The sequence below is a fragment of the Lithobates pipiens genome, unplaced genomic scaffold (assembly GCF_037356315.1).
Source record: "Lithobates pipiens isolate NorthernLeopardFrog02 unplaced genomic scaffold, aLitPip1_a1.2 Scaffold_10, whole genome shotgun sequence".
Classification (NCBI taxonomy): Eukaryota; Metazoa; Chordata; class Amphibia; order Anura; family Ranidae; genus Lithobates; species Lithobates pipiens.
The window spans coordinates 177,233,835-177,248,919 of record NW_027507686.1 but is presented as its reverse complement, the minus strand read 5'-3'; the positions used below and the strand labels follow the sequence as shown (position 1 = coordinate 177,248,919).

General features: G+C 41.1%; 1 protein-coding gene across 3 annotated transcripts in view; it reads right to left on the bottom strand.

The window, feature by feature from the left end:
- Positions 1-15,085, bottom strand: part of LOC143935931 (mucin-5AC-like) — a 251,510-nt gene that overhangs the window by 124,384 nt on the left and 112,041 nt on the right. For all 3 annotated transcript variants that reach the window (XM_077460154.1, XM_077460146.1, XM_077460163.1), the window contains 4 exons: positions 14,355-14,519; positions 14,162-14,256; positions 5,593-5,719; positions 1,318-1,573 (listed from right to left, as the gene is read on the bottom strand). In XM_077460154.1, the coding sequence (XP_077316280.1) occupies positions 1,318-1,573; positions 5,593-5,719; positions 14,162-14,256; positions 14,355-14,519 (643 nt within the window). The remainder of the gene's footprint in view (positions 1-1,317; positions 1,574-5,592; positions 5,720-14,161; positions 14,257-14,354; positions 14,520-15,085) is intronic.

The following is a 15,085-nucleotide window of genomic DNA, read 5'->3' as shown; positions in this document are numbered from 1 at the left end:
CAGTGAAAGGGAACTCAGCAAGTTCAGGTGTAAAAGGGGGACTCTGTGGACGCTGATGTAAAGGGGGACTCTTGTTATTAACTTCATATGATTAGAAATGTTATTTAACCACTTCCAGACCGGACCATTTTGCTGGCTTAAGACCAGACCACTTTTTGCGATTCGGCACTGTGTCGCTTTAACTGACAATTGCGCGGTCATGCGACGTGGCTCCCAAACAAAATTGATGTCCTTTTTTTCCCACAAATAGAGCTTTCTTTTGGTGGGATTTGATCATCCCTGCATTTTTTTTGTTTTTTTGCGCTATAAACAAAAATAGAGCGACAATTTTGCAAAAAAAACGCATTATTTTTTACTTTTTGTTATAATAAATATCCCCCAAAAATATATAAAAAAAAATGTTTTTCCCTCAGTTTAGGCCAATACCTATTCTTCTACATATTTTTGGTAAAAAAAATCGCAATAAGCGATTATTGATTGGTTTGCGCAAAAGTTATAGCGTTTACAAAATAGGGGATAGTTTTATGGCATTTTTATTAATTTTTTTTTTACTAGTAATGGCGGCGATCAGCGATTTGTATTGTGACTGCGACATTATGGCGGACACATCGGACATTTTTGACACATTTTTGGGACCATTGTCATTTATACAGCAATCACTGCTATACAAATGCAGTGATTCCTGTGTAAATGACACTGGCAGTGAAGGGGTTAACCAGTGGGTGGCAGTGTAGGGGCTAAGTGTTCCTAGGGGCGTGTTACTAACTGTGGGGGGCTGGGCTTTGTTTTAGTGAACACTAATCTCTGCTCCAATCACATAGAGCAGAGATCAGCATCACTTGTTGCTAGGCAGAACGGGGAGATGCTGTTTACAATGGCATCTCCTCGTTCAGCCGCCCCGTGAGACGATCGTGGGTATGCCCGCGGCGATCGAGTCCACGGGACCCGCGACCGGACTCACGGGGGTCCCGACCGGCGGTGCGCTTGCGATGGCAGGGCAGCATTTAAAATTGGACGTACCTGTACGCCAGTATGCCTGCCCGTGCCAATCTGCTGACGTACATCGGCGTGCGCCAGTCGGGAAGTGGTTAATATAAAAATATGTGTATAGTTTATACTATAAAAAAAAAATGCTGTGCGCCGCTAAAGTGTTTGGGTTTGACTTGAAGAAAATTTGGCAACCCTAGGACCAAGAGAAGAAACTGTAAGTGCAAATGAACTTATAGTTAGGTGCTGCAGCACATAATTTTTAAAGGGGGTGATAATTCTACTTGAAATCTCTATAAATAAATACTTAATTTAACTACAAATTCTTACCAAGCTACCCCATTTTCCTCGATCATTTCTCCAGACTGCATGACATTCCCTTGGTAATAACAGGGGCAGGAACTGGCCTCTACACAGTCTCCATTGTCATTCATATAGGTGCCATCTCTGCACACACAGCCATCCACAGGATCGAGCTCAGTGTATCTTGTAGCATCCGCCTCACTCAGGGATCGACATGTAGGCTGGAACTCATTGACATGATAGCGAAATATCTGGGATGCTTTGCAGCTCTGTGTGTAATTTTCTGGAAAAGGCAACAGATTGAATGAATGATAATACAATAAAACTACACATTTTTAACATTTAAGCCCCATGTATGCGAGACACTGATAAACGTACGTTCAGAGGCCGTTGGATGCTTTTTTTAACTGCCCCTGAACTCATTCAATGTTATCCTATGTGACCATGTAAACTGTCTAATTTATTGCCATTTTTAGGCAGTTGTGTTTAACAGCGTTCCTTCGAAAGCAAAAAAATTGGTTCAGACGTCGAAGATTTCCACGTTTCAGACACCAAGCCTGACTAAACGTGGCTAAACGCGGTAACCTAGTAGTAAAAACTAGTGATTAGGAACAGCGATCTGTCTCCTCCTCCAGTCAATACACTGCCCCCACAGTTAGAATCACTCCCTAGGGAAAATATTTAACCCCTTGATCACCCCCTATTGTTAACCCCTTCCCTGCCAGTGACATTAATACAGTAATCAGTGGCTATTTTTAGCTCTGATTGCTGTCTAAATGTCAATTGTCCCAAAAAAGTGTCAAAAGTGTCCATTTGTCTGCCACAATGTCGTAGTCCCGCTAACAATCACAGATCGCCTCCATTATTAGTGAATAAATAAATAAATAATAAAAATGGCATAAATCTATCCCCTATTTTGTGGACGCTATAACTTTTGCGCAAACCACTCAATATACACTTATTGCAATTTTTTTTTTTTTTACCAAAAATATGTAGAAGAATACATATTGACCTAAACTGATGAAAAAAAATTGTTTTTTTTTTTAAATCTGGATATGTCTAATGCCGCGTACACACGACCGGACTTTTTGACAGCAAAGGTCTGACGGAACGAGTCCGTCTGGCAATTCGATCTTGTGTGGGCTCCATCGGACCTTTGCTTGCCAAAAATCCGGCAGACTTTAGAAATAGAACATGTTTTAAATTTTTCCACCTGAACTCCGCCGGACCGAGAAATCAGTTCATGTGTATGCTAGTCCGACGGACAAAAACTGACGCTAGGGCAGCTATTGGCTACTGGCTGAACTTCCTTATTCTAGTCCAGTCGTACGTCATCACGTTCGAATCCGTCGGACTTTGGTGTGATTGTATGTGGCCAAGTCCATTCATTCGGAAAGTCCGTCGGAACTCCGCCAAAAAGACCGCCGGACCTAATCCCTCGAAATGTCCAGTCCTGTGTACGCGGAATTATAGCAAAAAGTAAAACATATAGAGTTTTTTCTTCAAAATTGTCAGTATTTTTTGTTAATAACTCAAACAATAAAAACTGCAGAGGTGATCAAATACCATCAAAAGAAAGCTCTATTTCTGGGAAAAAAAAGGAATCCAGGATCAATTTTGTTTGGGTACAGCGTCGCACGACCATGTAATTGTCAGTTAAAGTGACGCAGTGCCGTATCACAAAAATGGCCTCGTCATTAAGGAAGTAAATCCTTCCAGAGCTGAAGTGGTTAAATGTTACAAAGAATATAACTGGATATGTCAAAAGTAAATCAAGGCTGCATAAATTCAAAATGAATGACAGATTGAAGAAGAGAGAAGGAAAAACACCCAAAAATTCTTCAAATATATTGATAGTAAAAAAAAAAAAAAAAAAAAAAAAAAGGCTGGGTGACTGTGGACAAAGAGAAGGCAAATTTATTAAATACTTTCTTCAGCTCTGTGTATACAAAAGAAAAGGAGAAGTCCATAATGGGGACAATTTTGACACAGCCCCAACTGAACCACAATGGTTTAAAATTAATATGGTCTATAAATCCTTGGATAAAAATGGCTGCTTTCACACTACAGCATAGCTTTGGAGCCAGTTAGGAACCTTCTGTACTGTAAAGCCCCACTCAGCCCCCCTATACTTACCTGAGACCTCTCTGTGCAAAACCATTTGCACAGAGTGGTCTCAGGTAAGCATAAGGGGGTCTGAGGGGGACTTTGCAGCACAGAAGGTTCCTTAATTCATAGAATTAATTAAGTTGAAAAAACGTTAAGGCTTTAGAGCCACTTTAAAGTGGTTGTAAACCCTTACAACACACTTTGACCTACAGGTAAGCCTAGATTAAGGCTTACCTGTAGGTCCAAGAAATATCTCCCAAACCTACACAGTTAGGAGTAGATTAAACCGTTAGGAGTCTGGTTGAAAAAAGTCCATTTAGTTTAACCAATAAAAGGGGAAAAAAATCATAAAATCTTATATACACAATCCGATACCCACAGTTGATCCACAGGAAGGCAATAAAACCCTAGCAGAGCATGATCAAATTTTCTCCAGCAAGAAAAATAAATCTTTCCAATCCCCCAAGGTTTAAATGGATGGGGCATTATTTCAGTAGTACAGCAAATTTTATCTAAAACTCAATATTTTTTACTTTCTGCTGGAAAACACATACAATAAAAAAGATTTAAAAAAATCAAATCATACATTTTGGCCAAAAAGTATTCTGCTGCATGTTTTTGATTTAAAAAATTCCAATACATGTTTATTAATTAGTTTGTGTGAAAGGTATAGCACCTACAAACTATGGTATATATAAACAAAATAAGACCGCCAGTTTTGAAAAAAAAATTTATTTATATTTTTTTACGCTGCTATAAAACATGTCTAATAAAAAAACTGAAAAATAAATCAATTTTTTTCATAAATTATGGCCAATACGTATTATCAAAATCCCAATAACCATATATTGATTGGTTTGCGCAAAAGTTATAGCGTCTACAAATAATCATATATTTACTGTAATTCTCATTTATTTACTTACTTTATTTACTAGTAATGATGGCAATCAGTGACTTATAACATTACTGCGATATTGCAGTGGACAATCGGACACTAATGCCCCGTACACACGATCGGATTATCTGGCGGACTTGGTCCGCTGGACAATCCGCCCATGTGTGGGCTCCGGCGGACTCGGGAAGCACCCCTCATGTTGAGGGCACATGACTTGGTACGGCTCAGAAGGGGGGGAACTCGCTCGTCTCCACCCCTTTTCCTAACCGGCCGGGTTGCGTGCTCGGATAAGGGTCTGCTATGGACTTTGGGGAGACCCCCACGTCGTTTTTTCGGTGTAGGGGTTCCCCTTTAAATCCATACCAGGTGACGGGGCTAGCGAGGTGTTAATCTTGCCGATGGAGGCAGCGACAGTCACTTCCTTTGCTAGTTCCGTCTACCTGGAGCCATGTTCAAAATGAATGGACTTTACTCTGTGTGTGGGCAAGTCCATCCATTTCAAAAGTCCGGTCGTGTGTGGGCAGGTCCGCTCGGGAAAGTCCGGCAGACCTCCGCTACAAAGTCCGGCGGGTTGCCCGCCGGATAGTCCGTTCATGTGTATGTGGCATAACTGACACTTTTGACAGTTTTTGTGAACCAATGACACTAACACAGTGGGGGTTATTTACGAAAAGCAAATCCACTTTGTACTGCAAGTGCACTTGGAAGTGCAGTCGCTCTAAATCTAAGGGGTAGATCTGAAATGAGTGGAAGCTCTGCTGATTTTATCATCCTATCATGTGAAAGTTCAGATCTACAGCGACGTTACTTCCAAGTGCACTTTCAGTGCAAAGTGGATTTTCCTTTAGTAAATAACCCCCACCGTCTGCTAAATATATGCACTGTCACTGTACTAATGATACTGTCTGGGAAGGAGTTAGACAGCTAGGGTTATCGAAGGGTTTAATGTGTGCTTAGCCAGTCTTTTGTTGTACTATAAGAGATGCTTTTACTAAGGGAAGTAATGAATTTTATTCCCTGCTTTGCGGGGAAAGGAAATCTATTACTTCCCCACTGACAGGACAGAACTTTGCCTCCTGTGTGTTCCCGAAAATTGGTCATCTATTGGCTGGCATTTGCTGATCGGCATCTGCTGTGTATAACCATGTAGCCAGCGGCATATGCACGTGTCCCCTACCCAAAAGTGCTGTATCACATACCTAGTATGTGATCTGGTGCAGGAGAATCACAGTGTCGCTGTATATGTTATGCGGTCAGCAAACGAGTAAAGTAAAAGAAGTGGCGAGTGTAATACTTACGGCACACGCTGTCTCTCCAGTCAGTGATAAGGACTCCTTTCTTAGTACATGCAAAGGCATAAGATGAGAGGGCAGCACACATGCACTCCTCACTGTCCGTACAGCTGCAGGTATCCGACATACAGTTCTAGACACAAGATATACTATCAAATTTAGAGCATAAGTCATAGTGAAATAAAAACACGAGCAGACAGGCCTGAAGGATGAATCACTTTAAGTCCTGGTTCACACCAGTATTATTATTATTATTCAGGATTTATATAGCGCCAACAGTTTGCGCAGCTCTTTACAACATGAGGGCAGACAGTACACGTACAATACAAATCAATACAGGAGGGACTAGAGGGCCCTGCTCGTTAGAGCTTGGAATGACTTTGAAGTCGGACTACATCAGCATGACTTCAAAGCCTGTCAGTGCGATTTCACCCACGGCTTGCTGACATCTGTGCGACTTCGTTTAATAGATGTCAATGCAAGTTGCACTGAAATTGCACAGGAATATTGCAGGAACTGTTTTCAAAGTCGCTGCAACTCAAGTTGCATCAAGTTAAATATGAACAGTTGGATTGCCACAAATGGGGTGCAACTTGTCATGCGACTTTGACCTGTCAAGTCACATGACAGGTTGCACTGGTGGGAACCAGGGCTTAGTGATAAACACAAAAAAAAATTCTCAGACAGCTCATTTTACAGAAAAGTTTGATATTTTGAAAGAGAATAATATAAAATGATAAATATAAAATAAAATAAAACTAAACAATAAAGTTCCATTCTGATATTATTGGTTTGCAGATAACTCAAATAAAAAAAAAATGGCACAAAAATAAAATAAACTTCCTGTACTGTTAACCAAGCCTCCTTCTCAATCCAACGTTTCTATGGCAACGCTGTTTCCCTGTTCATAGCTGACTTGTTTTATTTCATAGTATTTACTGTATGCTTTTATTTTTAATAAATACTCTATTTTATATACTGCACTTAGTCTGGCACACTTTCTCCCTGTTCTTTGTGTTTTTGAATTATTTAGAGAGCCCTGCTTCTCCTCTCATGATTGCTGCAGCCGACGGTGCTCCCCCTGTTCTATTGTAAATGCTATCACCATCCCTAATTGCCATTGACATTTTAAATATCCATACCCAATAGAGACTATACAGGGACTGATTTTTTGCGCCATCTGATGCCAAATATTCTTCTATATCTACAAGCAGTGTTCATTAGGGATTTTTATGCTCATTTACATGGGACAAATTTGTGGGGGAGGGTTTACAACCATTTTAATTGGGATTTTAGGTGATAGACCAACACAAAATGGCACATAATTGTGAAGTGGAAGGAAAATGATAAATATTTTCTTTTTTTTTTTACAAATAAATATGTGAAAAATGTGGTGTGCATTTGTATTCAGCCCCCTTTACTCTGATACCCTTAACAAACATCTAGTGGAACCAACTGCCTTCAGAAGTCACCTATTAGTAAATAGAGCCCACCTGGGTGTAATTTTATCTCAGTATAAATACAGCTGTTCTGTGAAGCCCTCATAGGTTTGTTACCTTAGAACCTTAGTGAACAAACAGCATCATGAAGGCCAAGGAACACACCAGACAGGTCGGGGATAACGTTGTAGAGAAGTTTAAAGCAGGGTTAAAAAATATCTCAAGCTTTGAACATCTCATGGAGCACCGTTCAATTCATCATCTGAAAATGGAAAGGGTATGGCACAACTGCAAACCTACCAAGACATGGCTGTCCATCTAAACTGACAGGCTGTGCAAGGAGAGCATTATTCAGAGAAGCAGCCAAGAGGCCCATGGTAATTCCGGAGGATCTGCAGAGATCCACGGCTCATGTGGGAGAATCTGTCCACAGGAGAACTATTAGCCGTGCACCTCACAAATCTGTCCTTCATGGAAGCGTGGCAAGAAGGAAGCCATTGTTGAGAGAAAGCCTTAAGAAGTCCCATTTGCAGTTTGCGAGAAGCCATCTGGGGGACACAGCAAACATGTGGAAGAAGGCAGGAGTCAAGTCCTGGGGAAAAAAGTGTGGGAACTCCCATCCAAGATAGACCCCCCCCACCAAAAAAAATGATATGCTCATATACACGAACGCTTCAAAAGTGGTATTTTCCATCAAAATTTCGTATTGTGTGTATGAAGCTTAACTGATAGTACAAAAAAAAACAATCCTCAATAAACTTAAATACGGTAATTCTCTGAATAATCAGCATTCATGTAATTGTGCTTCCATGCAAATGTGAACATCGTGTTCTGATCTTTATTGGGGAATTTTATTTTGTATATAGAGTGTTTATGTGGTGAGTTTACACTTTTCATTGAAAATGAATTCACAGAATGTTTGGGGAGATAGTGATGTGTTCCTGCTTAGGAGATGTATGTTAGCTTGGGGGGGCTGAAAACTCTGCAGGGCTCCAACACATACTCGCTGCTATTCCAACCCTTCACATATTTCCACATAAACTTCCCTCCTGGCATTAAACTTTGCCAGGTATTGTGCTCAGCTTACCACCCCAAACTGATGTTCCTCCCTCAGCTCACCTTTCTCCCTGCATGTCCTGTGAGCAGAATAGCTGATCTACCCGTCAGCTATCTGTGATTGACAGGTAGATTGAAGCGGAAGCTGTCATGGGGCCCCCTACTGGAAAATGTACTATTGTGAGCTGTGTCGGCGGCTGCTGGTGTAGCACCTGCCACACAGCTCGCATACTTCAAAGTCTTGCAGGACGCGGCTGCTAATGGGAACTGAGTTCCTGTTGTGGAAAAAGTACAGGAACTCAGTTTCCAATGCGTTCCCGCAGGACTTGAGCCCTGGGAGAAGGTGCTTTGATCAGATGAGACCAAAATTAAACTTTTTGGCCTAAAAGCAAAATGCTATGTGTTAAAACTAACACTGCACATCATCCTGAACACTTCACCCCCACTGTGAAACATGTATCATTTTGTGGGGATGCTTTTCTTCAGCATGGACAGGGAAGCTGGTCAGAGTTGATGGGAAGAAGTATGGAGCCACATACATGCAAAAAACTTGAGACTGGGGCAGATGTCCACCTTCCAGCAGGACAACAACCCTAACCAGAGTGATAGTGAAATGTTTTAGATCAAAGCATATTCGTGTGTTAGAATGGCACAAAGTCCAGACCTAAATACAATTGAGAATCTTTGACAAGACTTGAAAATTGCTGTTCACAGAGGCTCTTCATCCAATCTGACAGAGCTTGAGCTATTTCACAAAGAAGAATGGGCAAAAATGTCACTCTCTAAATGTGCAAAGCTGTAGAGACATCCCCAAAATGACTTTCAGCTGTAATTACAGCGAAAGGAGGTTCTACAAAGTATTGACTCAGGAGGGCTGAATACAAAAGCACGTCACACTTTTCACAGATTTATTTGTAAAACATTTTGGAAACCATTTATCATTTTCCTTCCACTTCACAATTATGTGCCACTTTATTTTGGTCTATCAAATAAAATCCCAATAAAATACATTTATGTTTTTGGTTGTAACATGACAAAATGTGGAAAATTTCAAGGAGTATGAATACTTTTTCAAGGCTCTGTATGCCCATTAAAGTTGTTGTAAACCTCTGAAATGAAAAATGAACAAAGCATGTAATTTATAGTGTGTACTAGCCTCTAGCCAAAGCACCAAGTGTGTGTGATTCATGTCTCTTCTCTCATTCCTCTGCTATCTAATCACTACTGTTTAGAGCAGAGGCTCAAACTTAATTTCTTCGTGGGCCAAATTAGCATTATGGTTGCCCTCAAAGGGACTAGATGTCCAGAACAAACCCTCCCCCCCCCTTGTACCAGATGTCAAGAGCCTTCCCACCATCGGAAATCAAGAGCCCCCCACCCTCCCTTACATCACATTGCACCCCCCTCATCTTGTGCTGCTGCTGGGAATAAGCTGGGGGAGAAGCTGTGAATCAGAACATTCAGGGTCTGAAGGAGGACCAGATGTGGGCTTGAGAGTCAGCTGCCAGTGTCTGCTAAATTTAGAGACCAGGGGAGGCTGAAACAAAGGAGTGCTGTGACTGCACAGAGAGGCTCAGGATCTGTAGGAGGATTTCTGATCTCTCTGCTGCTGACCGCTGAGATGAGGGTGGGGAGCAGGGGGTGAGGGCCAGAGCCAGTACAAGGCAGGGGCAGATGCCCAGCATGGCACAATTTCCTGGAGAAAGGGGGGCACAGATGAAGTGTCTGTAGTGTGCTGCTAAAACCTTGCTGGTTATCAAGCACATTGTGACCGATTACTGCCGGCCACGCTACAATACGGTAGAGCCAGAGCTACCTGCAACGATGTGCCAAGTGCACTTCTGCACCCGACATGAGCCTGGAATCGCCCCTTCACTTCCCTGTCAGGCAAAGCATCGGTGTAATCTCCACCCGACAGGCTATTCCTAGTCCCGGCCAGTGTGAACACCGTAAGCTGGCTGGGAGGCAGAGAGCTGCTGGGACACTGAGCTCAACCTAGAGGGGGACCAACCACACTCTATATCGAACAAGTAATCAGGCATATGCAGATTAATTAGTTAACTCTGAGGGGGGACAGGAGCTGGGGGGGCTAATTAATTACAGTTGTGCTCATAAGTTTACATACCCTGGGAGAATTTATTATTTCTTGGCCATTTTTTTTTGAGAATATGAATGATAACACAAAAACTTTTCTTTCACTCATGGTTAGTGTTTGGCTGAAGACATTTATTATCAATCAACTGTGTTTACTCTTTTTAAATTATAATCACAACAGAAACTACCCAAATGATCCTGATCAACAGTTTACATACCCCAGTTCTTAATACCGTGTATTGCCCCCTTTAACACCAATGACAGCTTGAAGTCTTTTGTGGCATTTGTGGATGAGGCTCTTTATCTTCTCAGATGCCCATTCCTCTTGGCAAAAAGCCTCCAGTTTGTGTAAATTCTTGGGTTGTCTTGCATGATCTTCACTTTTAAGATCTCCCCAGAGTGGCTCAATGATATTGAGGTCAGGAGACTGAGATGACCACTCCAGAACCTTCACTTTATTCAGGCAGGTTGACTTGGCCTTGTGTTTTGGATCATTGTTATGTTGGCATGTCCAAGTACATCCCATGCACATCTTCCTTGCTGATGAATGCAAATGTTACAACAGTATCTTTTGATAACATATTGCATTCATCTTGCCATCAATTTTGACCAAATTTCCTGTGCCTTTGTAGCTCACACTTCCCCAAAACATCAGCAATCCACCTCCGTGTTTCACAGTAGGAATTGTGTACCTTTCATTATAGGCTTTGTTGACTCCTCTTCGAATTTAGTGTTTATGGTTGTGGCCAAAAAGCTCAATTTTGGTCTCATCACTCCAAATGACTTTGTGTCAGAAGGTTTGAGGCTTGTCTCTGTACTGTTTGGCATATTGTAATCGGGATACTTTGTGGCATTTGCATAGTAATGGCTTTCTTCTGGCAACTCGATTATGCAGCCCATCTTTATTGTGCATCTTAAAACAGTGCCTCCTTATTGTGAATCTTGAAACAGCCATACTACATGTTTTCAGGGAGTCCTGTATTTCACCTGCAGTTATTTGTTTTTCTTTGCATCCCGAACAATTTTCCTGGCAGTTGTGGCTGAAATTTTAGTTTGTCTACCTGACCGTGGTTTGAACAGAACCCCTCATTTTCCACTTCTTGATTAGAGTTTGAACACTGCTGATTGGCATTCTCAATTTCTTGGATATCTTTTTATATCCCTTCCCTGTTTTATACAGTTCAACTACATTTTCCTGAAGATCATTTGACAATTCTTTTGCTTTCCCCATGACTCAGAATCCAGAAACATCAGTGCAGAACTGGATGAAAGATGCAAGGGTCTGTCAGGAGTCCAGAAACTCACTGACCTTTTATACACACACACTAATTACAAGCAAACAGATCACAGAGGAGGTTGGTTAGCTTTGATAGCCATCCAAACCCCTTTGTGTCAACTCGTGTGCATGTTATCAGGCCAAAATCACCAGGGTATGTAAACTTTTGATCAGGGTCATTTGGGTAGTTTCAGTTGTCATTATGATTTAAAAAGAATAAACACAGTTGATTAGTAATAAAAAGGCTTCAGCCAAACACTAACCATGAGCCAAAAAAATGTTTTTGTGTTATCATTCACATTCTCTGAAAAATGGCCAAGAAATCATAAATTCTGATAGGGTATGTAAATTTATGAGCACAACTGTATGAATGGTATTTGTAATATTCAGCAAGAAGGGGTTAATGTACTCTCACTGGTTACTGATCCATTAGTTACCAGTGGCAGTTAAATAACCCCACTGTGCTGCATTAGTGGTGCCAGTGTTAACCATTTAACCCCTTGAACATTTTGCTGGCCAAAGACCAGAGCACATTTTGCGATTCGGCACTACATTGTTTTAATGACAATTGCGCGGTATTGCGAAGTGGCTCCCAGACAAAATTGATGTCCTTTTTTTCCTACATAATAGAGGTTTCTTTTGGTGGTATTTGCTCACCTCTGCGGTTTTTATATTTTGCACTATAAACAAAAATAGAGCAACAATTTTGAAAAAAATGCATTATTTTTTACTTTTTGCTATAATAAATATCCCCAGAAAATGTATATTTTTTTTTCCTCAGTTTAGGCCGAACCTTATTTTTCTACATATTTTTGGTAAAAAAATATTGCAATAAGCGTTTATTGATTGGTTTGCACAAAAGTTATAGTGTCTACAAAATAAGGGTTAGTTTTATAGCATTTTTTTTATTTTTATTTTTTTACTAGTAATGGCGGCGAGCTGAGATTTTTACTGGGACTGCAACATTATGGCGGACACATCGGACAATTTTAACACATTTTTGGGACCATTGTCATTTTTACAGCGATCAGCACTATAAAATTGCACTGATTACTGTAAAAATGACACTGGCAGTGAATTGGTTAAACACTAGCTGGTTAGGAGGGGTTAAGTGTGTCCTAGGGAGTGATTCTAACTGTTAGGGGGAGGGGCTGTGTGTGACACATCACTGATCATGCTCCCGATCACAGGGAGCTATGATCAGTGACAGTCTCACTAGGCAGAATGGGGAGATGCTTGTTTACATTAGCATCTCCCCGTTCTTCCTCTCTGTGACACGATTGCGGGTATCCCTGTGGACATCGATCCTACTCACAGAGCTCGCGGCAGGGTCATGCGCGCGTCACCGGTGTCGTGCAAGGGACCACGTGGCGGCAAATTCAAAAGGACATACCTGTTCGCCCATTTGCCCAGCCATGCCATTCTGTAAATGTACATGCGCCGGTTGGTTAATTAACCCCTGTATGCTGCTGTTTGAAGAGGTTTATAAAACACTAGTAACACTAATGCAACACAATGAGGTTAATTAAAGAGGAAGTAAACCCTCTCTAAAAAAAAAAAAAAAAAAAAAAACACCATGCAGGACAATAGGCATAGGCATAATGAACTAGTATGCATAGCACACGGATGTCGATACTCATGGCTGATGGTCCTGATGACCGCCAGCCGCAAGCGATCGCAGGCACGAGAGGCAGAACAGGGACGTGTGTGCATAAACACACAAATCCCTGTTCTGTTCTGTGAGTGACAGATCATGAGTTCCTAATAGCCAGGAACCACGATCTGTCATCCCTCTAGTCAGTCCCTTCCCCCTACAGTTAGAACACACACATAGGGAACACATTTAACCTCTTAATTATCCCCTAGTGTTAACCCCTTCCCTGCCAGTGACATTTATACAGTAATCAGTGCATTTTTTTATAACACCGACCACTGTATAATTGTCAATTGACCCAAAAATGTGTCAAAAGTGTCCAATGTGTCCGCCGCAATATTGCAGTCTCGATAAAAATTGCAGCTCGCCACCATTACTAGTAAAAAATAAAAAATAAAAAATAAATGCCAGAAATCTATTCCCTATTTTGTAGACACTATAACTTTTGCGCAAACCAATCAATATACACTTTTTACAATCTTTATTACCAAAAATATGTAGAAGAATACATAGCGGCCTAAACTAAGAAAAAAAAATGCTTTTAAAAAAAAAATGGGGATATTTATTATAGCAAAAAGTACAAAATATTGTGTTTTTTTTTCAAAATTGTCGCTTTTTTTGTTTATAGTGCAAAAAATAAAAACCGCAGAGATGATCAAATACTACCAAAAGAAAGCTCTATTTGTGGGGAAAAAAAGGACATCAATTTTGTTTGGGTACAGTGTCGCACAATTGTTAGTTAAAGTGACGCAGTGCCGTATCGCAAAAAATACTCGAAGAGGGTAAATCCTTAGGGGCTGAAGTGGTTAATATTTTATAGATAATCAGAGACTCTGCATTCTGCAGGTCCCTCAGTCATGTCTGATAAAGTCCATTGACACCCAGAGACATGAGAATTTCTGGAATTGTCAAATCGGGTATCAAACATCTCATGTCTATGGGTTCCTTTACCTTACACATTCTTATTTTGTTTGCTTTGTAGGAATTTTCCCCAGCCACCTGCCCATATAACATTCTTGTACATAAGCTTAATACAATATTTTATAGGGGTATTACCGCATGATAAGTAAGAGGGCTTTCCAAGCTGTGGCACTCAGTGAAAGGTCCAGTTTCAGATGTAAGAAGACCGCACCAATGCATTGCATATTTTTCTGCAGAATACAACAATTTTTTTGATTGCATATGAGAAAAAAAAATCATGATATACAACATGTTCACATTGCTTTCATGTTTAGTTCACCTTACGTACCTTTCTCCACGCTGAGTGAACATGGGTCCTCAAAGCTGTTTTTGATATTCGGACAGGTGGCTAAAGTCTTCCAGGTATTAACAAAAGCTGCAGCGGTACCTTCAATGACTCCGCTCAGAGCTTTAAAGTCATCACTTTGGATTTTGTTGTAGTTTCCGCATAGACCTTTAACATATAATGATATTAGTAAAGATGTTTTCATAGTGCTATAGGATGCTAAACAGTCAGACAATGGGCAGCTGTTCACTGTGCACTCTGCGGGCAAACATCCCGCTGAGCACCCCAAAAATGTTGGTGTTCGCCGAATAGGGGGTGTTCGGCTCAAACTTATACTCATCCTGAACTGCTCGCCCCACACTAATGCCGTGTACACACGATCGGAATTTCGGCCAGAAAAAGACAGATGAGAGCTTTTCATCGGAAAATGCGACCGTGTGTATGCTCCATCGGAATTCAGCTGTCCGAATTTCCGCCAGCCGAAAATTGATAGCATGTTCTCAATTTTCCCAACGGAAAAACTTCCGATCGTGTGTATGCAATTCCAACATGCCAAAAATCACGCATGCTCAGATTCAACTATGATGAAGCTAGTGGCTACTGGCTATTGAGCTTCCTTTTTCTAGTCCCGTCATACGCGTTGTACATCACCGTGTTATAAATGATTGGAATTTGGTATGACTGTGTGTAGGCAAGGCAACTTGAGCGGAGTTCCGTTGGAATTCCGTTGGGAA